The sequence below is a fragment of the Lissotriton vulgaris genome, chromosome 3_1, assembly GCF_964263255.1.
Source record: "Lissotriton vulgaris chromosome 3_1, aLisVul1.2, whole genome shotgun sequence".
Classification (NCBI taxonomy): domain Eukaryota; kingdom Metazoa; phylum Chordata; class Amphibia; order Caudata; family Salamandridae; genus Lissotriton; species Lissotriton vulgaris.
The window spans coordinates 1,274,754,218-1,274,781,464 of NC_141689.1; the positions used below are offsets into that span (position 1 = coordinate 1,274,754,218).

Genomic DNA, 27,247 nt, shown 5'->3' on the forward strand with positions numbered 1-27,247 from the left:
AATTGGCTATGTGTTGGCTTAGTTGCTTTTGTAAACATTTCTCTATCAGTTTGGCTAGTATAGGGATGTTGGTCACTGGGCGAAAGTTATTTGGATCTGTTGGGTCCGCTGTTGGTTTCTTGATGATGAGGACGACTTGACCTGTTTTTAGGCAATCTGGAAGTATCTCTTGTGATAGAGAGGCGTTTATTATTTTTGTCCAAATGGGGATCACAATATGGTTTACTTCTTTGACGCATTTTGAGGGTAGTGGATCACTATAGTGGTTGTTAGGTTTGATGTCTGATAGTGTTTTGGCTATGGTACTTTGATCAAGTAGTTTGAAGTTAACCCATTGTGCTTTATTTTTTGTCCTATTGTGGGTGTTTTCCACGGTGCTGCGTGTTTGGCTGTCCGTATTGCCAATGTTGTCAGCCTCTTTCCTGAGCTCTCTTTCTAGTGTGTTGGCCTTGTCTGTAAAGAATGTTGAGAATTCTTCACAGCTTATTTGCGTTTTTGTAGTTTCTTTGCTGGTTTTAGATAATTTATTGGATTGTTGTTTTAGAATCTCGAATAATTTCCGAGGTCTGTTTTTGGCGCTATCTAGTTCAGATCTGATAAATTCTTTTTTGGAGTTTAGTATCTTTTTGTTATATTCGCTTCTGATTCTTCTGAGGGATTTCAGTTCGGGCGATGATGGGTGTTGCCTCCATTTTCTTTTCGCTAGTCTTACTTTCCTCCTTTCTTCATTCAGTGTTTCACTGAACCATTGGGTTTTCACCTTCTCTGTGACTCTTTTCAGTTTTAGTGGCATCGTGGTTTTGACTATATTCGTTACTGTGTTAGTGTAATGATCTGTAAGTTCCTCCACGTTCTGTAAGCTGTTTGGTGGATTCCGTTTCTTCTCACAGCTTTCTACTAGTAATGCTATATTCGGATCTTTAGTATCTCGCATCCATTTCTTGTGTCTGGTAGGTTGTATGGTCTTGTTCTGTTTCATATTGTTTATCAGGAAGGTTATGGCATGGTGATCTGACCAGTCACACGGCTCAATTGATAGAATTGAAGTATAGTTGGTTTTTTATATTATCCAGTCTAACGTGGCTCATTTTTCGTGTGTTGGCTGTGTGCATGCTTGGTTAAGATTTAACTCCGTTAGAAGGTCTTTCAGAGCGTTAACCTGTTTGTCATCGTTCTCATTCCAGTGTAAATTAAAGTCCCCCAGAACAATGTTATTAGTTTCAGTATTGGCGTCGGTGGTGATGATTTCCATTAACTTGTCTATGAAAGTAGTATTAATAAACATTATAATGTTTTGCTTTTATTATTGCTTGCTTTCTGAACTGATAGTGCATGTGTATAATCAGTGTGCATACAGTGTGTAGGAGGTTCAAATACATTTTTCAAAAATCAAATTTATTGTAGTACACCACGCAATACTTCTTTAGAGAGTCTTTGGTCATGCACATCCGCTCTTTCCTTCCCATGTAAACATTTATCTGTGAAAAGGCCCTCTCAACATTGGCACTTGAGACAGGCAAGGCCAAAACAGCCAGAACACAATTTGCTAACTCTGGCCACTAACATTGTTTCCATTCCAATACTGGTGCACCTGAATATTGTGAATCTCTAGGACAGGTTCTGCAAAACATGCGTTGAACTGGGCGCATAGGCCCTCAGTTATCGAATCGGTTAAAAATTAAGCAGTTCTTTAGAATGTCTGTAGAAAATTCCCATTTACAGAAAGGATCCAGAACTTGTACAGAGTACCTCAGTGAGGCTTCATTGACTTCAAATGCCATGGTTGGTGAAGGGACATTTCTATTCATCATTGCCAGCCATTTCTCACACACTGTAAAATGTAATTTCCTGAATTTCTCTTCAACATTTCTCTGCTTACCAAGTGGCAAGGATTCTAACATGGAACATGCTTCAGTGCCAAAGTCACTAAAAGTGTCACCTAGCCAACTCACAAGGAGATGTTTCACATATCACTAATTACGATGAACACTTGGAAGACAAAGATGTTTTCAGGCTCTAGTTTTTTCATTAAGTTCAATACAGAAATCATGTTTTCCTATAAAAATCTAGGAATGCAGTAGAGTGTACTTCTTTTCACATCAGTATAAATATGCGACCAAAGATCCTCACATTTCTTGACTTTTGGCATCATCAATAAGTGCAAATTCTGTAAACTGTCGCCACATGGACCGAGAATCACCGGGAAAATGACACAGTTGGGATTAATCTTTAATTGATGCCACACAAAGCACAAATGAGAAATATTTGTGTTTTAGTTCCTGCGCATAATGAAACAGTGCACCAGAATGGACTACAAAGTCAACAGCATTTTTCATTAACTCTGAAGATTGTAAAGATGCTTTCACCATACCATCTTGCATATGGCAAGGATCTCTTACAGGGAAGCACTTCTGCTCAGGTATTGATTTTGACAGGTCAGCACACAACGTTTTCATATATGTAGCTGAATAACTACAAATACAAACAATATCCTCAAATCTTTCTTGAACTTGGTAAGAACTTTTAGCAGCAGCATTCCAAGTAACACTGCATTCCATGTTTTCTAGACATCTGGTGTTCTGTTTTCTCTACTTTCCCAGATGCTTGGTGACAACACTCTTTTCACATATACCTGGCACTACACTTTGCATTGAATGTTTAAAGCGAAGGGTATTTGGCAATTCATCTACTATCAATATTGACTCTCTAGAAAAGGGGGCTGATGTATCAAAGGGTTTCACCCCATTCTTTGTTCGTGGGTAAATGTGATAGTACACATTGGGAACAATACGTATGAAACCAGCCATTTTACCAATCAGCGTAAGAATCAAATGCATTTCCTGATTCTCTACAGTTCATAAAATAATTAAATAAGACCTAAAACAGGCTTCTAAACCCTGTATCTTTAGACCAAAGACCACAAAATTGAAAAAAACAAAAGGAAGAAGAAACAATATTTTAGTGACATCCTTAAACAACATAACTCAAGAGGAATAATGTTAGCCCAGTCTTTCTTGCTGATGCCTTATGTAACAAAGTTACACTGTATTTTTCCCTTCAGGAAGAAATAAAAATGACTCTTTCACTCACCTTTTTCTTTCTTTGAATGGCATTCAGTTTGTGGTTGCAAAGATGTTTTTTCAGTGTTTATGTGTTTACACTGGTGAGGGCTATTTTTCTTTTGGTGGGGTTTTATCAGGTATTATAGGTTTAAACCTAAAACCGGACAGCCTACATGTAGACTATGTAAATATTAATATTTTCATACTAGAGCATTTGCTCCCCATGAAATCTGCAGAGATTTGCAAGAATCCACTTAATAAAAACATGTGGACCTTCAAATACTTCCCTCAAATAAAAAAAACAAAGGCAGAGCTCTCTACTCTATATGGAAAGAAAGAAATGAAAAATCCTTTGCATGAATAGTCAAGTACTTTTTTCCAGATGGTAACAAATCTGTGACTTTTCTTTTTTAAATTAAAGGGTGCTGTTTCATGTCCAAAATATTTCAGATGCATCCTTAACACTATGTAGTTTTTAGGTCTCGCCTAGGCAGCGCACATGCGCTACTCTAGGAGATGACCTTTTGGAATCGGTCAGCGCTTTTAAAGCACTCGTGCTTGTGGCTGCATCCACCTTGCGGGGGCGAGCAGCGGTTGCCAGGGGCTATCTGTTTCCAATTAGCGTGGCCACGCACCCTTCAGCTCTCTCACTGCAAGGTGGATGATTGCGGCCACAAACACGAGTGCTTGAAAAGAGGTGACCGAATCCGAAAGGTCACTCGTGCTCCCTTATCCCCTATCATTATCATTGAGGAGGCGAGGCCTGGTTCTTCTTTGATTTTAATAACTATTTAATGTATGTAGCATGCAACTGTATTTAAATGTATATAATCAATAGTATTCTTTGTTTTACAATTCAAATTTGAAGGTCTCTTTCTGGAGCATTTTCCAAAAATGTCTGATTTTCTCCTAATAGGTAACTGATGGGCATGCTTTGTGTTTATTTACTGGATGCTGTTTCTGTTCTTTATCTTTAGGTTAGAATACATAGAGGTCACTTCATTGTAATTGAAAAAGGTAAGAATTATTCTTTCAGCAGGCGGTACCTGGACCAGCCTGCTAGCTCATTTCACTGCGGCTGTACTAACCAGCTTTTGTATGTTGCTCATTTTTGTTAGTGTCAAGTCTTTTTTATGTATTTTTTAACACCCTGTTCTTCAAAACGTACACATCCCCATTAAGCACCCTGAAACAAGTGTCTCTGGAAATTGCCTGGCACTTTATTGGCACTAACATCACACTGCTATAATATTAACATGCTCCTGCCTCTGCATGTCTTGGCTTCAAGGGAAGACACACGTTTCTGTTCCCCTTCTGCTTGCTTCGGGCGGAATCTGACACTGACACCTACCACACTGGAAAAGGTCATTGTTGCTTGCACTTTTGTTTGAATTGCTACAGGGAAGCCAATGAGAGTTAAATTCATTTACTTTTTTTGTTGCCTAAGCACCATGGAATAGGCTCTAGGGCTGGCGCAGATAGGAAGCGGCACATGCTGGTCTGTTTCCTGGCTCTTTCAGTTAGCCCAGTCCCTAATAAGTGGCTGCTTTACTCGAAGGGCAGATTGCCCGAGCCGGGGCTTTCTGAAAGGAATAGCTGGGGTCGGAGTTTGGGAGTTTGGGGAGGCAGGGAGACAAAGGAGACTAAAACAGTGAGTGCCGACAAACCTAGATTGGCGGGTGCAGTTTAGGGACCTGGCAGCAGGCTTCCCCACACTCCAGGTGTGGCCTAGCAGGCCGCAGCTTTGGCTCAATTGTGCGTTCGATTTACAAGACAGGGCGGGAAAAGAAGAACTATGTAATAGGACGGGGGTTGGGGAATGCAGAGTTCTTTGTTTCCTCCTGTAAGTCTTTGTCATGGGTTGGTCCAGTCTCCTCATTAAAAAAGCATTTGCAATGCAATAGGTCTCAAATTGAAGAGAGTTTAAGCTATTGGCATTGTAAATAACAATGCCTTTATTTAGATTTTAAAACCCAAAACATAAATAAAATGCATTGCAAATGCTAGTTTGATTTGGTGGCTATTTATTTTTTGGGATGGGAATGTGACTGTTCCCTGAGTGTCAATAACTGTTATGAAGACCATATTTTGTGGCCCTTACATCATACTAATCCAGCAAACACAAAGAGGCCTAGCCCCATCCCAGAAACAGTTTTTTAACGTGGTGGTAAACACAAAGCCTTCCTTCATGAAGGGTGTTGGACTATCATCCATACCTTGCCTAAAATGCTGCTGGCACTGTATGAAGGTTTGTGAATCAATCGTTTGACCAGATGTTTTTCTCTATGTCAGAGAGAGGAAACTCTACTGATGCCACTCATGTTAAGTTCCACTGTTATGTGGCCCTTCAGAACTGTTTAGCACAAGTCAAGTATGATTCTCTATGTGGTACGAGTCTGGTTATATGAAGAAAATAGATAAATTTTGGATGGCCCTGGTTTATCATGGTATACGATGGGTGATGATACATTTTTCCAGGACAGTCAAAGTCTATTGACTGCAATCATGAGGCTGAAAGGTGGAGATAAAACACTAAAGTGAGGGAGGATGAAGGCAGGCCTCACTTTAGGAATTCAGCAAGGACTCTACCAGCACATAAGCTTCTGTTTAGTTCTTCCTGCACACTGCTAGTTAGTAGATGGTTGTGGTGAGGGAAGGATCTGTATATTCTGATGTTCAAGGTGAGGAATTCCCCCTGCTGTCTGTTTTTGATTACTGCTTCACGAAAGTTGTTGCTTGCCAAGTGCTGAGATCTCATACTTGATTCGCCCTGATTTTTGATTCTCCTGTTAGGAACTAGCACCAAAGCTACCTATTGTCTGCAAAATCTCTTTGCTGAAAGGGGCAGTGTCTGAGGAAGAGCCAAAACATTTCCAGATAAGATGTTTTTGTTACCTTAGCTTTTGTGGGTTTGTCATCTTATAACGCTGGGGAAATGAGAAATATTATATAGTTTATTAAGGTGGCCAGAGACTTTTCCAGTCTTCTTGTTGTATAATAAGAAAAGCACACTGGGGCTGTGGCTTGACACTGTAAAAAATTAACATTTTGTCAACATGTCTCCTCCATTGGGTGATTTGTTTATCAGCCCTTTGGACTTCGTATGTAAATGAGGTGGTTTTTGTGTATGCTTAACCGTTTCCGTGCATCGGACGGCCACCGGCCGTTTGATGCCATGGTGGGCATGTTCAGAGGACGGCCGGGGGCCGCCTGAACTGCGCACACATCAAGTTTTTCAGCACCGCAGGGGAATTCCAGCCGCAGCGAAGCGATTAACCTGGGGTTACCAGTTATGATGGGGCGGGTACCATTTAGCCTACACTTTGCTTTTGATACATTCAGTTAATTAGCCTTATTTTATCTAATTTCTATAGATGTTGTTAGCAGCATGAATGATATGGAACTTGTTTGTTTCTACAGACATTAGTTGTTTGTATCTGCAAGCATTAGTTCCCTTGGTCAATAATGTTTAATGTATATTTTTGTTCTGCTTTTATTGAATTTCACATTATTTTTGTTTATGTGCGATGCAGTATGCACTTCATTACAGCAGTGTAGTTAGTCCTTTCTTAATGTTCACATGTTTTATGATTATTACACTTGAGTATAGGGGTGAGACTTGGACATTTGTTTTTGTCATGGTTGCACCACTTTTGCGGCACATCCATGGCACAAAATTCCAGTCGATATTTACAAGAGGCTATTTGCGCCCCCTCGAGTGACTTGCACTGCATAGAGTTACATTTCTTTTTGAGAGGCATTCCATGGGTGGAATATGGGCGTTCCCATGCATCCACCCATTGATTTCATGCAATACCAGATTTACAAAGGTTTGTAAACTTGGAACTGCATGAAATTGCTGTGCCTCCCAGAGGATGGCGTAAGAAGGAAAAACACCCTTTTACCTCCAAGTTATTTTTTAAGGGATTGTATCCATTCCTGTGCCAAAACGTTTACATATATATACATAAAGAAACGAAGCAGTCTACTCATGTGTTGCCTATAATGTTGGCACCATTTGATGAATCTGCCTGACACTTTAACAATACTGCCACTTTTAAACTTGTTTGCACATGAAAAGTTTTGGGTTAATCCATCAAGCGGGGACGGAGTAAAAAAAGAGGGCCCAGAAACCATTTTCCCCATTAATTTTCCAATAACAATTTTAGACAGCTTTAGGCCAAATTGCTGAAGGGGTTTCCGCCATATTTGGAAGGAAGTTAGATCTAGGTCAAGAAAAGTGCTTTATGTAATTCACCGTAAAACCATTCAGTAATTTTTGAGCAATTAATGCTCAAAAACATTACATAGCTCTGGACTGAGTCTCCGCAAATCCCAACAGATCTCAAACTGAGATCTGATTAGCTACCACCACCTCAACAAGGAAGTGGTGGCAGCCATTTTGGGAATAAAAAAAAATAAGACCTTAGGGGTCAAAAGATTTTTTTAAATTTTGCTGCAAATTCGCTGGTGACCTGGGAATTTGCTGAAAAATAGAAAATAAAAAAGTGTTTGTTTTTCACGCCCCTCTATCAGGGTGTGACAGTGCCTGAGGGAGGAAACATTTATTTTTATGGATGGGAGGACATGCAAGCCCTCCCCCCTTGGCTGATTTCTTCCTGAAGACCCAATTTCTGGGCTCTGATGCATTTCTGAAGGGGAAGGGGCATGCGGCCCACCTCCATGGGCCAATTGCAGTCAAGGGCACCCCATCCTCTGAGGCTCGGCTCATTGTTGAAGAGGAGGAAAGCACATGACCCCCTTTCCTGGGCCGTTTAGGCCATGGGGACCCCATCCCCCAGGTCTGGTGGGTTTCTAGAGGGAGAGGGAGTCACATGATCCACTCCTCAGTTCTCTAAATACCCCAGGGAGATCAGTCCTGGTAGTGTAGCAAAGAGTAGTCAGACTTTGCTAAAGGAACGTGGGTTAAGCAATTCAGGTTGCAAACATGGAGGATAAGTAATTAAGATGATTTGAAAGAAATCTACCATTAATTTATAAAAGTAGTCTTTTATAGAAATTCAGACACTAAAATCACTACAATTGAATGCTTATAATCAAGAGTTATGGATTTTAGAAGAAACAATAAATCAGAGCAATTCACTACTGTAAACCTTTACCATTGCGGTCAATGGGAAAAAGCACTTTCGACAATTGTTCATTTACAGGTTTAATTACTTGGAACCCACGGAAGGTTAAGGTTATGCAGATCCCAGGGACAAGCCACAACAGTTAGTTTTACCTAGCCCGAGAGGCTCGGTGCATAGTTATCCTGTCTGTACTCGGTATTGAAGCAGGAACAGCGGGATAGCTTGTTTTCCCACTTAGACTGTGCTGGAGAGGAAAGCGAAGCAAAAGGTCAGCAACAGGGCCATTGCTGTGGTCGGTTGAAGGTGCTCTGTGGTTCCCTCTGGTTGATACGTCAAGTAAAGATGGTGGTAACTGAACTGGTCACCAACACGCCTTGGTGGTGATAAGGTAATCAAGATGATACTTTGATGTCTGGAGGTCTGGGGGAAAACGGTAGTCTGCTTGCATTCAGAACTACATTTCCCACAGTGCACTGGACCATCTACTTTTGGACAATCCCTCAAGAGGCATGATGGCCAATGAATCTTTGGTTCCTGGACATTGGTTTTACCTGTGGTTGCAGGGGACATGTGCTACTAGTCCAAGGGAGTCTGGAGGTAGTTTTTGCTCTCGAAGGGATCCCTCTGTCTGGGGGAGTCTCTGGTCTTTGGTCCAGGATAAGTTACACTCATGCAGTTCCAGGAGAGTTGTCACAGGTGCAGAGTATCCTGCCTTTGGTTTGTGTAGCTCCTCTTGTCACAGATGCTGGTTTTTTCTTTATCCCTCTTTGCAGTCTTCATAAATTTGAGGTTGTGGTGTCATTGGTGTCCCTTAAATCGAAGATTTAGGGTGTTAGGGGTTTGGGTGCAAGTGGCCAATAGGCTACTTGCCCCTGTATCTAATCCACCCCTTGATGTGACCACCTAGGTATGTGTCATCCTTTCAACCCAGAACCCTCTATGTTGGCACTTTTAAAAATGCCAGAACCCTTCCTTCGCTGTACAGACCAGGTAGCTCACCCTAGAGGTGTAGCTAGCTTTCTGGGGGTGTATATCTCCTGACTAATTTTCCCATGTGCCTTGGTGCAAATGTGCCTGGGGCAGGGGAAGGGCAGCTTCCTCATTTGGGGGTCAGTCTGCGTGCATATCAGAGGCGGTACATGCTTTGAAGCTTACTACCTTCATATGCCACTTCACTAGCCATCCTCTCAGAGAGGGAGGTGCTCCATCCCAGCCATGCCTTTGTTGGTGATTCCTGAGAGTGTTCAGAGAATGTAGCACACATAGGAAGAGGAAATTAGGAAGAGAAATAAAGATATTTTGCCTCTTTGTGCCTCAACTAGGGAGGAGTAGCATTAGATGCATTCCGAGGTCTACCAGTAATGGTAAATCAGGTAATGCATCAATATCCATGGGTGGGTATGTGGGAACACCCACGCTCAACCCCTGGCAACGCCTCCCTGGGGCAGAGTAACAAAATGCAGTGATTTGTGATGTGTTGCATTACTCTAGATTTATCAAGCCATGCAGGGCCACAGAAGGTGTCCTCATGTGGCTTGATAAATCTGATTTAGTAGTTTTATCACCCTTGCATCCCCTTGCAAGGTGCAAGTGCAACACAACTCTTTGATAAATGTCCCCTTAAATCACTCCCAGCGAGCAGGAGTTTCCAAAACTGAATATGGGCTTTAGATCTGTTTCCATACCCACCGTGATGCGAGTGGGGAAACAGACCTAAACATCGTTATTGCCCGGAGGGAGCAACATTATTAGCTGGCTCGCACTGCATGATGGGAACCCTTGCAGCCCCCAATGAGCTTATTGTGGGTGCCATTGGATGGAACAAGGGCACCCACCTTTTAAAGCACTGTGCCCTGAGGGATGGGGTACTGTGGCCAAACTCTTCCCAAGGAGTAAGAGCCACTTGTCCTCTTCTATTGATTTTAATTAGTGACCATGGGGGATGGGGTTCATACTCAGGGCCTATGAAGGCACAGGGACTAGGGCCCTGCAGCCCCCTCCCCTTTATTTTTAATAATGGCCTTGGTGGATGGGTTCTCCAGGGCCTTACAAGGTTTGAGGAGGGGGTCTGCATGGCCCCTTTTCCCTTTAATTTGAATAGTGGCCCTAGGGGATGGGGTCTCCGGGCCCAAGAAAGGTTGGAGATGGAGGCCGTAAGCCCCCCTTTAAAAAAAATGAGGTCCGGGAGATAGGGTCCTCAAGACCTAATAAAGCACATGAACGTGGGCCATGCAGCCTCTCCTTCACTTTAAAATAAATAAGACCTTGGGGGATGGCGAACCAAGGTCCTATGGAGGGTTGGAGACAGGAACCACATTGCCTCCCTTCCCTTTAGAATATATCTGGCTCTGGGTGGTGGAGTCCCCACTGCCATGATAGGTTTGAGGAGAGGGGTTATCTGTGCCACATCCTTTGGAAAAAAATCTGGGTAATGGGGCTCCCAGGGTCAGGCCCTCTGGCCACCCTTCCACTGCTCTCGACCAAAGGGCATGTCTGGTGTAGGTTTAGCTGCCCTTGTGGGGTTGGCTACAGGGCTTGGCCACAGGCCAGGGTTTGTGGCCAACCCTACGCTGTGCATGTCCAAAAGCCATACACAGCATGGGGTTGGCTGCATGCAGTAGCCAAGTCCCTGTGGCCTAACCATCACCATGAAGAACCAAATGCTCTGCATACTTTGGGGTTGGCTGCCTTTAAAGGGCTTGTCCAAAAGGCCAAAGGCCATGCGCAGCATGGGGGTGGCTGCATGCAAGGAGTTGGTCCCAGGCCCTGCAGCCAACATGACACTGTGCACGACATTCGGAGTTTATGCAGGTTAAACTTGCGCATGGTGATTAAATTTTACTTTGTTAAAAAACATCTAGAAATTCACTGGAAAAAAACAAAGTTTAAAGTAATGTTATTGTTAGGTGAAATATTCAGTAACAATGTAACATTTTACCCTCTAAAAAACAGTTTAGCTATCTCAGGAAACTGCAAATCGTGCCCTAAAGTAACTATAACTCATGCCCTTGCCTTCACTTGTAATTGTCCCACATATAACATCACTCATGACATCTTCTATACATCATGAACATATCATTGCAGATGCAGGGAATTTCCTGGGGATTTGGATTCCACTGGAGTTCTTTCATCTAGGCCAAAGTCTGGTATTGTTCATTGGACTATGTAGGAGCCACTGTTTGGATTTGCTCACGGTTCGAAGATTTTACTCCTACCTGTAGCTAGTTTGTTTTGGAGAAGAGAAATGGTGTCCTGCTTACTTTCCTTATCTGTCTGTCAATTTGATGGGACCTCTTCATTTGTTAGATGCTGTAGTGTCAAAAAATCGACTTCCTCCAAACTAAATTGTCAACTCACTGTCTCATGTATCTGTTTCCTCTGCCTAATCTAGCATGAATTCGTGTTTGCTCTGGTTTGTAGTCAGCAGGTAAGTCGCTGTCCGACCTGGTTCAGGAAACCTTCCTTTTGGCTCACCAGTGTTCTTGCACGACTAGCAAAGCTTTTATGATCAGGGATGCCTTTTATTGCCTGTTGGTGTGTCTTGTTTTCCTGCAGATTGAATGGAGGCAATCCTTCTTTGAATTGTAATCAATTGTCTGTAACATTAATTACTCTGATTTCCCTTTCTCGTACCAGCACTGATACTGAGTGGTTACTTTGGCACTAGTGGTAAGCCAACCAGTGTTGATATAGGACCTAGACAAACCCACCAGGTGTTTGGATTGATTTTCTAGGCATGCCTGTTTTTACACCAGCACACTGACTGAGGTATGTACTGAGAAATTGGAGTCACATTAGGGTAATGCAGATTATTAGTATGTAATCTGTTCAATCAGTCAAAATAATCTTTAATCGGTTAATTAAAACCATAAAATATAAACTACACCAAAAGGCGCTGATTCATATTTAAGATTTAAATCTGAATTAGCAAAGGTTAAAAAATCCGAGGTGGCAGCTGAAATACAGTACACGGTGAAAAATCATTAAGAAATATATAAGAATACATTAAATACGTTAAACGTGCACAGCAAGTTAAAGAAAACATCATCAGAAAATTACCAGGGATGGACATAATACACAATATAGAAATCTATACCTTCTTTTTCTGATCCTCAATAAGTTCATTAACAACCTTTTCTACTTCAAAACAGACCTATTTATTAAATAATATTTGTGAAAAAAATTAGGCAGGTTTGACCTGAATAAAGTGCTTTTCTTTTAATAAAGGAAAAATGAATTATCGACGTGTTATTCACAAAACAAGATGAAATGTAAGATATCCTGGTCTGAAAAGTTATCACAACCACAAGGAGCTAGATACTCAATTTTGTTACAGCCTATAGGATCTGCCGGAAGCCAGTGAAGTAAGTTCAACCTGAAATGGGTCAGTCAGCAAAAGGCGATGTATTTATTCACTTGAACCCCCTTGTGACTGTAATAAAGGAATCTAGATAGTTGAGCAGTTAAAACTAAGTCTTCTAATTATAAACTGCTGCTGGATGTCAGATATGTGCTTCTCACTCATTCATACCCTGAAACCTATACCCCTTCCCTCTGAAAACTCAATCGCAAACTTGGGCTTCTCAGATATTGTTAAACCAATATTAAAGACAGTATACATGAGTAACCACCCAGGTCTGTCTAAAGGTGATCACCCTACAGCGTTACAAATTTTAAAGGCCAATAAAATAACATGAGTTATATGGTGGCCGTAGGCAAGGAAAACAATTATTGGTCAGCCTAAAGGTCGAAAAACTCACTGGTTTGCAAAGGAGCAGAGGGTTATATTCTCAAGGAAATATCGCCGCTTTAGCGGCTCTTTTCTGCCGGTAAAGCAATATTCTCAAGCTGACGCTAAAAACCTTTAGGGACAGACCATTCGAAAGATTGCAACTTCTGTCAGCGATAAATATCACTAATGACATGCAAGGGAGGCGCTACCTTGCAAGATCTGACGTTAAACCAAGATTTCCCTATTCAGAAGGGGCTTCCTTAATTCCAGGGGACCAATAAAAGTGGCTCTACCTGCAACTAGAGGCTGTTTTTTAAGACCAGAAAATATCTGGTCTCTAAAATGGAGATAACCATTGGAGCCTCATTTCAGCAGGTTTTGTTGCTGGACCGCATAGCAAGCAATGTTGCTGCGCTGCCCTAGTGCAAACTAACAGGGTAGGACTGCGCACCATCAATAAGATATTGCGCATTCCTGTGTCTCAGTCATGAAAAGTTTTGCAGCGCTTTGACAAGACAGTGCTGCAACACTTTTCACTATGCCTTTCTTGGGACAGCATGGATGCACTGAACTCACTTGACAGCGCTCCATGACGCAAGTAATGATATGTCAGAAATCCTGACGTATCTGTCTCCGCTAAAGTCACGCATTGCTGCAGGTGTGTCACAAACGTGATGCAAATCCAGCATTACATGGGGCCAGCCTATCCATGTGCCACTGCGTCACCCTTACACCTGCCACCAGGCAGGCATAAGGTAGTGACGCAGTGCCGTTCTTGAGGTGTGCCAGGGTGTCGGCGCAGTTGGAGATCCATCGGTGACGGTTGCGCGCTGTGGTGTCATCGTCTGTAAGCGTTGCTGGAGTGGTGGTGCTGAGGGAGTTGAGGAGACTTCCTACGGTGGCCTTGATCCAGCTGCGAGTGGTTGAGATGATGGCGTTGGCATACGGTGGGCAAGGTGAAGATGTGATGTATCCAATGAGGGTCAGTTCAGGAGAGTCCGGTGTTGTGGCTGCAGTTGAAGCTTCGCTGGCAGAGGTGACATGGTTGACTCTGTGTCGTGCTATGTGGCTTGTTCAGGTGAGTTGCCACTTGTATCTGATGTTGGGGACCTTCCACAGAAGGCAGTGTTGTTCTGCTCACTGGGGTTGTCCAGGTGGAGCTTGAGATAACAGAGTAGGATGTTGTCAGTGGATGGGAGACCCTGGAGTACAATGAGGTCAACAATGGTATTTGAGAGGGTGCCGCAGTGTATGTGCTTGGGCTTGTTCCGGATCTGAGAGTTGAGGTGGGGTCCATGGTCACCCTTGGGTCATTTGAGTGTGTGGTCACTCGGAGTGTGACTCTTTAGATGATGGCAATGCTTTGTCCTTGAAGTTCGCGCTGATTCTTGCGGGTGATGCTGCATCCGTCAATGATGGCGAAGTCCGATCCAGAGCAGAGGTTGATCCTGGCAGGCAAGGAGGCGCCAGGGTTGATGGTAAGGAGGCTGCTGCCGTCGTAGCTGTGGAGCGTCCAGGATGAAGGCCTCCTTGGTGCTGAGCACAGTCCAGGTTCAGAAAAAAGGGAGGACCCGGTCACTGTTTTTGTTCTGCTATCTTTTTTATTTAGAGCAGAATCGTACACTAAGGTATTTAATCCTTAGCTATATATCTCTTATTTATTTAGATTGTTCAAAAAACAGTAAAAAATGTTGACATCATTACGACAGTCCGAAGATTTACTTGCTGTCCTACACATAGACAATTATATTTACAAGTACTACAAACATTCATTACTATGAAGCATAGACCTTGGTTACACAGAAAAAGAATTGAAGTGGTCAGTATTATCGAAAATCAAGGTCCCTGCAAGAGGGGGAAATGTAGAAGCACTGTTACTAAAAAGGGAAGCGTACCTATTTTTAAAATATGACTACGTGGGTGCTGGACTGAACGAACACACTGAATGCCAGAATCAGTAACTGGGTCGAATGTAATATAGACCACTACAAAATGCTGATAAATAATAATGTACGCTCTGGACTACATGTCCCAGAAGCACTAAATCACATGTTCAAGCTTTAAACACCCCCGTGACTTGAACATTCACTCACTCGAGGAACGTCAAAAATTGGTTTGTGCTTCATAGTAATGAATGTTTGTAGTACTTGTAAATATAATTGTCTATGTGTAGGACAGCCAGTAAATCTTCGGACTGTCGTAATGATGTAAAAATTGTTTTACTGTTTTTTGAACAATCTAAATAAATAAAAGATATATACCTAAGGATTAAATACCTTAGTGTACGATTCTGCTCTAAATAAAAAAGATAGCAGAACAAAAACAGTGACCGGGTCCTCCCTTTTTTCTGAATCTAGACATTGTCCTACCCGGCCACAGTGCAGGACAAAACCCCACTTGTAATAAAGAGCACAGTGCAGGGGCAGACAGATGCAAGTGGGCTAGCCTATGGTTTGCCTTTGGCACATGAGGCGCCAGTACATCATCAACAATGCAACTGCAAAAAAACAGGTTCTCCACTATTCAACACCTACTCTACTATTGCAATGTGCATAGTATTAGTATGCATTGGAATTGAATGCAATGTTATGGCATGCTTTGCAAATACATATGTGCCTTTGGCACACAAGTTGCATGCTGGCTGTGCATGTACGCACAGCGGCCAACATTGAGAGGTGCATGGGGGGCATGTTCTCCATGCAGGCTGTCATGCAGCCTGCATTATGAACAGGGAAGCATGCATCACTGCTTTGTGTGGGCTGATTGGGCTGAAAAACTGTCATGGCGAACTTGAACGGGCAGCACATCATGATAACGTCAGTTAGTTATCATCATGTGATGATTGTTCCTCTTTGAATTGCTTGAGGCAGTGGGGCAATGCTCTTCTGCCATAGCGGAAGGGACGCCACTGGGGGTGTCATCTATGTGTGATAGGCCTGAGCAACTTGCCCCATGGCGCCACTGTGCTGCACACCCCACCTTCTCCTTACATGTACATTGACACCGTGGCACAATACATTGCACTCTCTCCGAATCTGTGACTCAGCCAGCAGGAGCATCAGCCAGGTGTGATTTGATTAGACTAGGTACAGCAGTCACTGGCTTGTCCACTGGTGGTCCTCTAGATGCAGTTGATACAGCAGAGTCCTCTTAGGCATGACGTTGCAGTGCTCACGCAATACAAGTTCGGTGTAGCACAGGGGCCTCACCCACCACAGAGTACGGCACGCCCAACATCATCCGAATTATGATGCAGTGAGATGGTACACACCGTTACTATTCCCCTCCATGCACCCTGGTGTAGTAGTGGATTGTAGTAAGCGATGCGTACCTCACTACGTTGGTGCGCATGAGCACCTGTAGCATTAACAGCTCCAAGGGTCGCAAGGTGGTCTTCTCACACAAGTCAGCAATGTGTCTCTATGCATCCCCCCAGACTTCACCAACAGGTACAGGCGATCGCCGTGCATCAATATTTACCGCCACGGATTATAGACTCCACAGCTCCACCACATCCCACTTTAGGCTCCAGACGCAGGTCCAGCGGGTATCAAGGATCCAGACACAGGTCCAGCGAGGCATCATGGCTCTCATCCTGGGCATCCTGGATGTTGGATGGCTTACAGTGGTTGTTTATGTGTGCTGCACTTGTTCCTGTCTGCTACATTCAGCATGTTATTGAATTTTATGCCTATGTACTATTGGTGGTTGAATGATAGGCAATTTGTTGCATTAGAGGCAAGAAAAATTTAAGTTGGGCTGACTAACATGAGTTTTCTTGCCGCAAATGGGTCTATCGCTAGTTATCGCCCCTTAACACAGAAATTCCTTTCGTCATCGCGCTGATGTTAGCGTGAGTTTTCACACCCGTTACCTGTTACTGGAGTTAGGCGGTAATGACAAAACTACTGATAAATTGCGTTGGTGATAGTTATCGCATGTCCTTGAGAATATCCCCTAGTGTGAGATCAGTTCAGCTGAACTCAGCCCACGCTTTTTCTTTACCCCATATTTGCTTTTCTGTTTTTCTTCCTTCCTTTTTTTCTTTCACCTCTTCTTTTTATGTTTTCATTCCTTACTCCCTCTTTCTGTCTCTGTTTTTCTTTATTTCATTCCGCTTTCCTCACTGTCACCGTCCCACCTTACTTTTTTTTTCAGCCCTTCTTTTTCTTTGGCCACCTTGGTTACACCTTCGCTATTTCTTCCTCATTCCCCTCAGCTTTGATTAATGTGTACAATGCAATCAGACTGAGCCAGTCACCAGACACAACACATTCCAGACATCACCCAGCACACTCCCTCCCACAGCACACTCACAAGCCCCCTGACTCACAGGAGCTAGAAATAGACGTGAGAAAAAATAAAAGTCTGATGTTGAAAATCTTCTTGCCCTGCAGAGTCTCTAACATCTCTAATCAGACACAACCCTGCCTCTGCACCTGAATCCTGAACTGTGATAGCCACTTTGAGTAGTCACAGCTCTAATAAACAGCCTCAAGCCGCTACTACAGAACCCAGGTATTTTAATACTCAGATACACACAGAGTTGTGCAAATACTTGGGCTCTTTCAATGCACCTCCAGCTGTCCTGCAGCATCCTAGTGATGATCCAGTCAGAAGTGTTGTCAGTGTGTCACAGGCCCTGTTGGAAGGAAAAAAATGGACCACCTGGGCTGCTGTCTGAATGATAACATACAGCAATAATCAGATCAAGTGGCTCCATAGGACTCTGGGCCCCGATGCCACTCCACCTGCAGCACCAATGGACCTGTGCAGACCCACGCCCAGCTGTGCCAGTGCCTCTCACTCGTGATATGCAGTGCCTCCTGCTGTTTTTAGGATGCATCACATTTCCCACGTACACCTAGAACCTCCCTCTGCTGTGCTAGGACAGGAGCCCGCACCTGTTACTGGGTGGTACTGGATCCCACACACAGTCATGCCAGCATGGACGAGCCGTGAAAAGTACTTTGGCACCTCGTCAGGTATCGTAAACGCTATGTAAATAGAATTAGAAGATCCCGCACCCTCTGCATCTCCTCCCACAACTCTGTCAGTGTACCTCTACCCAGACCCACAGCTGCCCGAGCTACTCCGACCATCTCCCTTTGTGTTGTCCTTCAGCGTTTAATATCTGTGAATAAACCATTAACCGCTGCCTCCATAATACACTAGCAGCAGATTCATTATTAAAGAGAGCCTTCTCACCTCTGCAGAAGTGGCTGTTAATCACCCATGCGAGGATCCTGCAGTGCATTGTACTCTGGGGCAATATCGCCTAGAGTGAAGATGGGAGTTTTCTGGTGCTAATGTGCTGGTCCCCAAGTATCGCCGGATAACGCAGGATTCACTATCGCCATTGCGCATATGTTATAAGGAGTTTTCACTGCCTAACCCTGGTTCTATCACTATGTAGCGCTGGCTTGATGATACAGCACTTACATGGCGATAGTTTTGAGGGTTAAGCGCGATAACTAAACTGCTGATAACTTGCATGGCGATAGTTATTGTCCGCCCTTAAGAATATCTCCCTGAGTGTTTACTTTTTCAAAAACAGCCATACCCATGTCCCACTTTGTGAGTTCCTTTAAGAAAGAACAAACAGGAAATGTCTGATGGTGCCACTAAAACATGGCACCCATTCAGCCTTAACTTCAGACTCTTTTGGAGCTGGCTACCAAGGACTTATTATCGTACATTCAGGGGCGTATCCTAAATAGGTGAAGGAGGTACAGTGGCTCCGGGTCCCCGAGAGGCCCACTAAACCCTGTTTATTGGTGCCTTCTCCAAACACAATAGCCAGAGGACCGAGGGGCATATTATCAAGACAGGCGATACAATTATCGCGATTTTAGCGGCAGAATACTGCTTCTAAAAGAGAGATAATGGGCTTGATAATATGCTCTATGAAATTCCAATTGAAGCCCATGTTAGATGTCCTTCACATTTAATATGGGCTTTATTTGGAATTCTATAGAGCATATTTTCAAGGCCATTATCGTTGTTTTTGCGGCAGTTTTCTGCCGCTAAAATGGCGATAATTTTATCGCCTGTCTTGATAGTATGCCCTCCAGTTCCTTACTTGCATTAGGGTCCATGAAACACTGGCTACGCCACTGTATACTTTACTGTATTCATTTTCCAGTCATATTTAGGCATTTTACACGTTCCATAACTTATCCAGCAGTATTTCTGACAACTGTTCTGATTGGCACAATAAAGTAACAGTCTTGACTGAAGGTTACCCTGTACTTTTCAGTTGAAATATTGTGGGCCCACTACATTCTTCAGCTGGTCAAGGAAGGTCTGCACCATGGTGGATGTCGATTAGTCAAATTTCTGTTTATTGCTCATTAAAGGGCATATTATCAAGGACGGCGTTAAAATTATCGCCGGTTTAGCGGCAGAAAACGGCCACTAAAGCGGCGACAATGAGCTTGATATTATGCCCTGGAGAATTCCAAAAGAAGCCCATGTTCACACCAGAACATGGGATTCTCCAGGTCATATTATCAAGCCCATTATCGGCGTCCGCTAAACCGGTGATAATTTTTAACGCCATCCTTGATAATATGCCCCTAAGACTCTTCAAAAAATATGCATCTGAAACACAGGCCCTTATTAGGGACGATTGCTTCACAAGAGTCGTCTAAACTCAAATGAAACTGTGTTTACATTAATATATGTGCTCCATACATTACGATCCCTAATGAGAACTGAAAAACATGAGAGAGAATCAGCAACCAGTTGGATGTTAAACACTATTTGAGTCATCCTGTCCTGATAAACATGTCTGTCCCACGACTATTTCAGTGCTGTTTGCAAATAAGTGTGAACATTCAAAGTTTGTTTAAATACGTCTTTTGTTAAGAAACGTGGGCAATATCAAACCAGATTTGTGGTTTTAGCATGAAGATTACTTTGTTGATCTCTTCTGTGCAGGGGAGGGAGAAGCAATCCAGTGCACATGTGAGTGTTTTACTCAACTGATTACAGAATCAGGAACAATATCCTTAGTTTCAGTGACCTCTAGAAGCATTTTAATTTCAGAGTTAAGTTGGTTTATGACATTAATGCAGAAATCAATAGAGCGTGTTGTCAAATTGTTGTATGCCAAGGTTAAAACGCCGAACATTTTAGTCCATTGTCCTCTTTTCTACACAATAGCATTATTTTTTTTGACCTTGTGCACGTATTGGTGTGCGTGACAATGTTGAGTTAGTTTCTCTGAAACTGTTTTGCTTTCACATCTGGCTATGCAGAACATTATGATGCCTGACGGACGATGTACAAAAGCCATCCTACATTCATTCATGGGGTAGAGGGTTATCTGCCTATCCATAACATTGCTAAAATACACAACAAAATAAAAACCTTGCTGTCCTGCTTTCATATGCATTAATGCTGTGTGGGCAGTAAATACTTCTTGTCATAGTCTTAGGATGGATTTTGCAACCCATCTGTCTTCTTGGAGGCTCGCATCCTTTCCATTACTCAACTATTTGTCTCCAGAAAATATAACTTATATGCAGGGCTGCTGGAATTATGTGGCGGGAGGAACAATATATGCAGTAGAGAATTATGTGGCATTAAAATGCACATGTTCCACTTTAATGCAACACATTTTTTGATAGTATTACTTCATTATTTTTACACTAGTTAACATTGTCTGGGCACACCACTAGTACAAGTTCAAACCTCAAACTCAGCAAAAGGCAATTGAAATTTGAACTTTTGTGAAGGGCCTCCCACTGGATGCCTCTGGTCTACATCAGTAACTGCTAGTGAAGTTGCCCATCTAGTATGTATGGCTTTCGTGTTATGGATGCTGGCCTTTGTGAATGCTTCTAAGGCTGGGTTGGGAGTCACAAAAATTCAGCTTTTCCTGTGAGCTAATGATCTTTCCTTCACAACAGCTGTCTATAATGCAGTCAGTAAGTTTTATGAAGGTGCAAAATGCTTTTAAGCATCGGAATACAAATTTTTTTTTTGTGTCCTCATTTTGCCGAATAACTTGATGGGTTAATACTCTCGTCCTTCTAAGTCTTGTTTTGGAGGTCCGGACCAAAGACCATAGAACTAGGCCGTTGCGCCTTCACCCACAAGTATACAGCTGTTTCTAATTCCATCTCCACACTCACTAACCAACCCTGGAAATACGGAGATAATATGGCCAACAGAGTAGATGGCATAATCATCAGACTCACATTTCTTTTTCTCGCCACTTTACCAACGGAGCCCACACGCTCTCTCTCTTCTTTTTTGATCGCACCCCATATCCGATTCACTAACATAAATGACACTTTTCAAATATTCAGAAGAGATCGTATAATTCCCAGATTTCCATAGTTTACAAATTTCCCATCTTCCTAACAAGACTGCATAAAATAAAAAAATTGGATTCTACAGCAGAAATTTGCATTTCTTGATCCAAACTAGATCCAAAAAAGATTAATCTAATTGTTATTTTTAGTTGAATTCCGATGATTTCTTCCTGGAAAACGTTAATCGAGTTCCAAAAAGAAACAACTTTTGAACATGACATAAACAAATGTATATAATCCGCATACGTCTGTGCACACCTAGGACATGTATATACCTTGCCAGTAACCTTCAACAGCTTTACAGGGGACCAATATACCGATGAGTACTAAACAAATGATTTTGTTTTAGTGGAGCGGACTTTACTACTTTACGCAATGTGACATAAGAATTGCTCCAAATTTGCATAAGGTCTCGATTGTCAAGCTCTTCACCCCACAATTTATAAACTTCAGTTTCGGTATTTCCATCCGCCTCCACAAAAACCCAATACCAAAATGATATTTCCTTACGCCACTGTCCGGTTCTCATTACCTGATAAGAGTTTTCATCTTCACTCTCTGCCCAGTCTTGCCTTGCCCACTAGGCACTACGTTGATAATATTTAAACCTAGTCAGCAAGCCGTTGGTACAATCACTCATTGCTTCCCAGCTCATCAAGTTATTACCAACCTTAAGGTCTGCCCAGCGAAAAATGCCACCTCTTATAAGGGGTTGACTCAGTTGATCCCTCGAACAATCCGGTGTACCAGGAGAGTCCCACATTGGTGCCCATGTTGAAAAATAAGGGATTCTCAATTGTTTTTGGACGTACATCCATGTGTTCAGGGTGGACCTTAAAATCTTGTCGCACTTTAAAAAATAATTGGGTTTCCCTACTTAAAAAGAAAACCAATTTGACCATCCGATACATCAATCAATAATGCCCCAAAAACATGCCTATTGATGAATTGTCTACTTTGTTGGCCAGCATATGGACATTCTTGAATTGTAAGAAGTAAGAATATGCAAGGATGTCCAGTAATGCCAATCCTCCATTGTCTAATCTCCTAAGTAATTTTTTCCAGGAAATCCTCGGGCCTTCAAATGCCCAGATAAAACTCCATATTCTCCCCTGTAGTTTTGCTATGTCTTTCTTTTGGAACGTCAATGGGATAGTATTAAATAAGAATGTCACTCTTGGCAGAATGATCATTTTAATATGGTTAACCCTACCATAGATTTTAAGAGGTATATTAAAGAGGTAATTACGCCCACTTAGAGAGTAAACCTATGACATCGTGACTGACCATCTTCCAGTTTACTTTTATAATATCTTCCATCCTCTGGGTTATTTTTATTCCAAGGTATCTTATTTGGTTCTTTGCCCCACAACTTACCACTCCCTGGTTCCAGTCCATAATCTCTGTTTTCCCCGGATTCACTTTATACCCTGAAATATAGTCAAAGACCTCTGCCATCCTCATCAAATTTGGGCTTGCCTCCTGTGGGTTACTTGTGTAAAGCAACAGGTCATTAGCATAGAGCCCTAACTTAACTTCAAAACTGCCAAATTTGAAAGGGGTAATAGCCATGTCAGACCTAATCCGGTTTGCTAGCCTCTTGATATATATATTAAAGAGAAGCGGGGAAAGGGGGCAGCCCTGCCTTGTACCTCTAAATATTTCGAACCATTCTGACAACCTCCCGTTTATTAGGACTCTAGCTTTAGGGCAATGATATAAGGTCTGAATTGTTGATACCATGGGGCATATTATCAAGGACAGGCGATACATTATCGCCGCTTTTATTGGCAGGAAACTGCCAATAAAGCGGCCATTATGGCCTTGATAATATGCTCTATGAATTCCAATCGAAGCCCATGTTAGATGTGAACACATCTAACATGGGCTTCAATTGGAATTCATAGAGCATATTATCAAGGCCATTATCGCTGCTTTATATGCAGTTTCCTGCAGATAAAAGCGGCGATAATGTATCGCCTGTCCTTGATAATATGCCCCCATATTTGTTGGAAAACCGAAATGTCGCAAGGCCTCCCATAGGTAGGGCCAATGTACCTGGTCGAAGGCCTTGGCTGCGTCCACTGCCACAATCGTTAGAGGCAGCTTCTGAGCCGCCACCAAGTCAATAACTCCTAATAACTGGAAGGTAAGCTCATTCAATTGCCTCCTGGGAATAAATCCCCTTTGGTTAAGGTATATAACCTCCCGTATTACTCTAGCAAGCCGAGCTGCGATGATCCCAGAAAAGATCTTATAGACTGTGTTTAATAGTGAAATCGGCCTGTAAGAATCTATCTTTCGTGGATCTTTATTAGGCTTCTGGATCATAGTGACTGTGGCTTCTAACCAGGATTGGGGGGCCCTTTTTCCACCCAGATATACCTTATTGAATAGAACCTAAAGAACAGGGAGTACAATCTCGATAATACAGAGAAATACCAGCTGTCTTTCCCTTAACCATTTTTTTACACTGAGCCCTTATCTCCCCCTCCATCATCTCTCCTTCTAAGGTTTTCGCTTGTTCAAAAGATAGCCGAGGGAGGGTTGTTGACAAAAGCCACTCCTTTATTTCCACTTGGCTAGGTACAGTATGCTCTTTATATAACTCCTGCATATATCTGCAAGCCTCCTTACACATATCTGAATTCATATTCAAGGGGACTTCCGTTTCGCCACGGATTAGCTCTAGATTGGAATACAAATGTGATTTATATGCAACGGTACAGTGTCGCCTTTGTTGAAAGGTAAATATGCGTATCCAAATTTCTGGTGTTAACACATGTATAAGTGTTTTGAAGCTAGTATGTCCACTTGTACTGATTGCGAGATCTGTGTTCGTTCTGGTGTTCAATGTGTGCTTGAGAAGTCTGGACGTATTAATTCATAAAAAAGTTTTCCCCATTGTGCATAATCTGATATGTATGTTCTAACTAAATGTAGAAAGCCCAAAACTGATTGTAGCTAGTTTTATAGTGTTTGGTGGATGCAGGAGTGCATATTACCCTAGGAAATGCAGCACTAAGCTGTTGCCTTTTGATAACTCGTATCCCAAGAAGATGACAGTGTGAAAGGCAATCTTTAATTTTTGGAAATTAGATTTGTATTCTAACACATCAAATCCCATAAAGATCCGATTTACCATGTCTAGGTATGTTTCTAAGTCATCAACTGTAAGGTATATGTCATTGACATAGGACAATGCTACTGTGCCAACATTTTCTAGTACTCATGTTACATGGGCAGATAACAGGCCTGGCCAGTTCCTATAATGTAGGGGCAATCAACAGAATTGTTTTACTGACCCACGTTCAGTAAATACTGTCAAATACCTGCTTCCAGGCACTGTATTTTGGAAGAAAAAGCCATTTGAAATATTTAATGCTGTTTTATATTTTGTGTGCACTATGTTGTTTAAGAGTGCTGTCCAGTGTGAATTTTGTACTGCAGATGTGCCAGTGTGACTGTTTAATTGTCGGTTGTCTAAAGCTAAGTGGTATGAATGACATAGTTTTGCTACTGGAAACAAAAGATTGTTCATTGGTGAGATACAAGGCTCAAGATGACTTGATTCTCAAGTTCTTTTAAAATGTCTCTAACTGGGTATTTAGCTTTATGTTTAATGGGGAATTGTGGTTGCACTTGTGGGCTGGACCTTATGAGTATTATGTGATGATGGGAATCCTAATTGAAGCCTATATGGCTGCAATGTAATGCCGGAATCGTTCAAGAGTCCACTCCTTGTCATACGCTTGTTTGCCTACTTTAGGAACAAATATGGAGAAATATGGTAATATCACATTTTTCCCTGTTGGGACTTCACATACAAACTCAGGGGGCCAATCTTTTTCAGCCAAGAGAATTTCATAGCCAAATGTCAATTTCTCCCAAAAGAGAACTTTAATGGTATGTGTATATCACCTTCAATTTGGAGTAGCAAAATATATCATCTGCCTGGATAGCTTAAACTAATTTTTAGACCTGAACAAATTCATTAGTTGCTCTTGCCACCAGAAACTCTTGAAGGTTCTGGTGAACTATTGTGGTGACCTATGGCCCACTGTCTAGCAGAGTCTAGCTTGTTCAGAAGACATTTCCTTAACATGTATGGCATATTTGAATGAAGTACCTCCCACTCTCTTCTCTTTGAATTTAGAATTCTGTAGCAGATGTTTTTCTTACTTTTTTATGGTGATGTCTGCAGAGCATTGTGAGACACTTCACCGATTTGCACCCTGATCGTCCTCCTCACTCCAAGCATTTTTCACATGATTCCTGAAAGGAACAAGAAGGACGTGGATCAGCATACTGATACCTATTAGACGGCTTCATAGTTTCACAGTTATGCCGGATATAGCATTTTTCAGTGGAATACTGTTGAGGACATCCACCCCGCGATTTAACTTTTTCTTTATTGTTCAGTTTATCCTTTTCAGAAATGCAGTCAATTGAGATTTATTAGGTCTGGCTCCAAAAAGATCACAACTAATAGATGTACAGGTTTCAGCAATCATTTTTGGTAGCTTATGCACATGGTCCATGAGAGCCACCTGTGCGATGCGTTAGCTTACTGCATATGCTGCTGCTTCCCATCTATTATAAACTTAAAATTATTGAGGCCATTGTGGCATAATTGCTAATCAGTTTCATCCCCAAATCCAGAGCAGGGGTTGCCCTGCATTAATTTTGAATCTGTTTCAGCACATCTGGCAAAACAGCTATAAATGGTGTACCACGAGTGATGGTATAAAGTGCAGCAAAAACTGTGCCCCATGGGGCATATTTTTCCATTGGGGGAACCATCTAGAGAGGTAGTAACATTGTGAGGATTCGAAGTTTGTCTTGGGGTCCCATCGGGAGAGGCACTGCTTCAAGCTTATTTGTTTTTTGTGCAATCCTTAAATGAATCTCCTCCTGTCTGATGGGAACCTTATCCATAGTTGTTTATATAGTACCTGGACTAATTGCCAGCATTGTTAAATGTGTTTGTGAAGCATAACAAAGTGTGTCATAAATCTGTATAATCTAACTAGACCTGTGTAAAGTGTGCAAAGCTCTTCTGCTGTGAGTGCTGATAACTGTTAATATGGTGTGTAGCCTACTAAGACTGGCCATGTTACCCCACTGTTGCTGAGTAGACCTCATCTAATGTTTGCTAGTGGATGTGGTAAGGCTCCTTGGAACCAATGTGTATGTGCCTGAAATTTAAATTTTTATTTAGAAAATCTTGGTATACACTCAAAATATCGAGTTAAAAATATCGATTTGCATTAATAGCGAATGAAAAATATAGAATGGACATAATATCGAATAGACAGAATATAGTGGTTAAAAATATCGAATAGAAGGTAAGTAATATCGATTTTTAAAATATAGAAAGTCAAAATATCGATGTAAGTAATATCATTTTTTTAAATATAGAAAGTCAAAATATCAAGGTAAGTAATATCGAATTTAAAAATATAGAAAGATAAAATATCGAAGTATATAACATAGATATTAAAATATATCGAATTTTTAATAATATCTAACTTCTTTAAGTGTTTTTTTATGTTATTTAATTTTTGCGTAATCTAATTCTGTAGTGGGTTATGGGTTTATAGGGGAATAGGGTGGGAAGTAATTTAATTTTAATTAATTAAAAATGGTAATTTATTTATTGGTATTTATTTTGAATTAATTGTTAATTAATTTTAATTGGTTATTAATTCATTTTTAATTGATAATTAATTTTTAATTGGTAATGTATTTTTATTAATTAATTAATTGACAATTATGTTAATTGAATTAATTTATTTTCCGTAGCATGTTGTGGAATTATAGGGGAATAAGGTGGGAAGTAATTTAATTGTAAATAATTAAGTATGTTAATGTTTTAATTGGTATTTATTTTGAATTAAATATTAAATATTTATTGATTGGTAATTTATTAGTTTTTAATTGGTAATTAATTTTTATTAATTGATTAATTGATAATTATGTTATTTTATAAAAGAAAATTGTAGCAGGTTGTGGGTTTATAGGGGTATACGGTGGGAA

General features: G+C 41.6%; 1 protein-coding gene across 1 annotated transcript in view; it reads left to right on the top strand.

Moving 5' to 3' along the window:
* The window catches only part of LOC147727785 (uncharacterized), a 1,253,841-nt gene that overhangs the window by 1,193,694 nt on the left and 32,900 nt on the right, over positions 1-27,247 (top strand). Inside the window, exon 12 of the mRNA XM_086963180.1 lies at positions 4,040-4,079. Coding sequence (XP_086819306.1) covers positions 4,040-4,044 — 5 coding nt within the window. The 3' untranslated portion in view covers positions 4,045-4,079. The remainder of the gene's footprint in view (positions 1-4,039; positions 4,080-27,247) is intronic.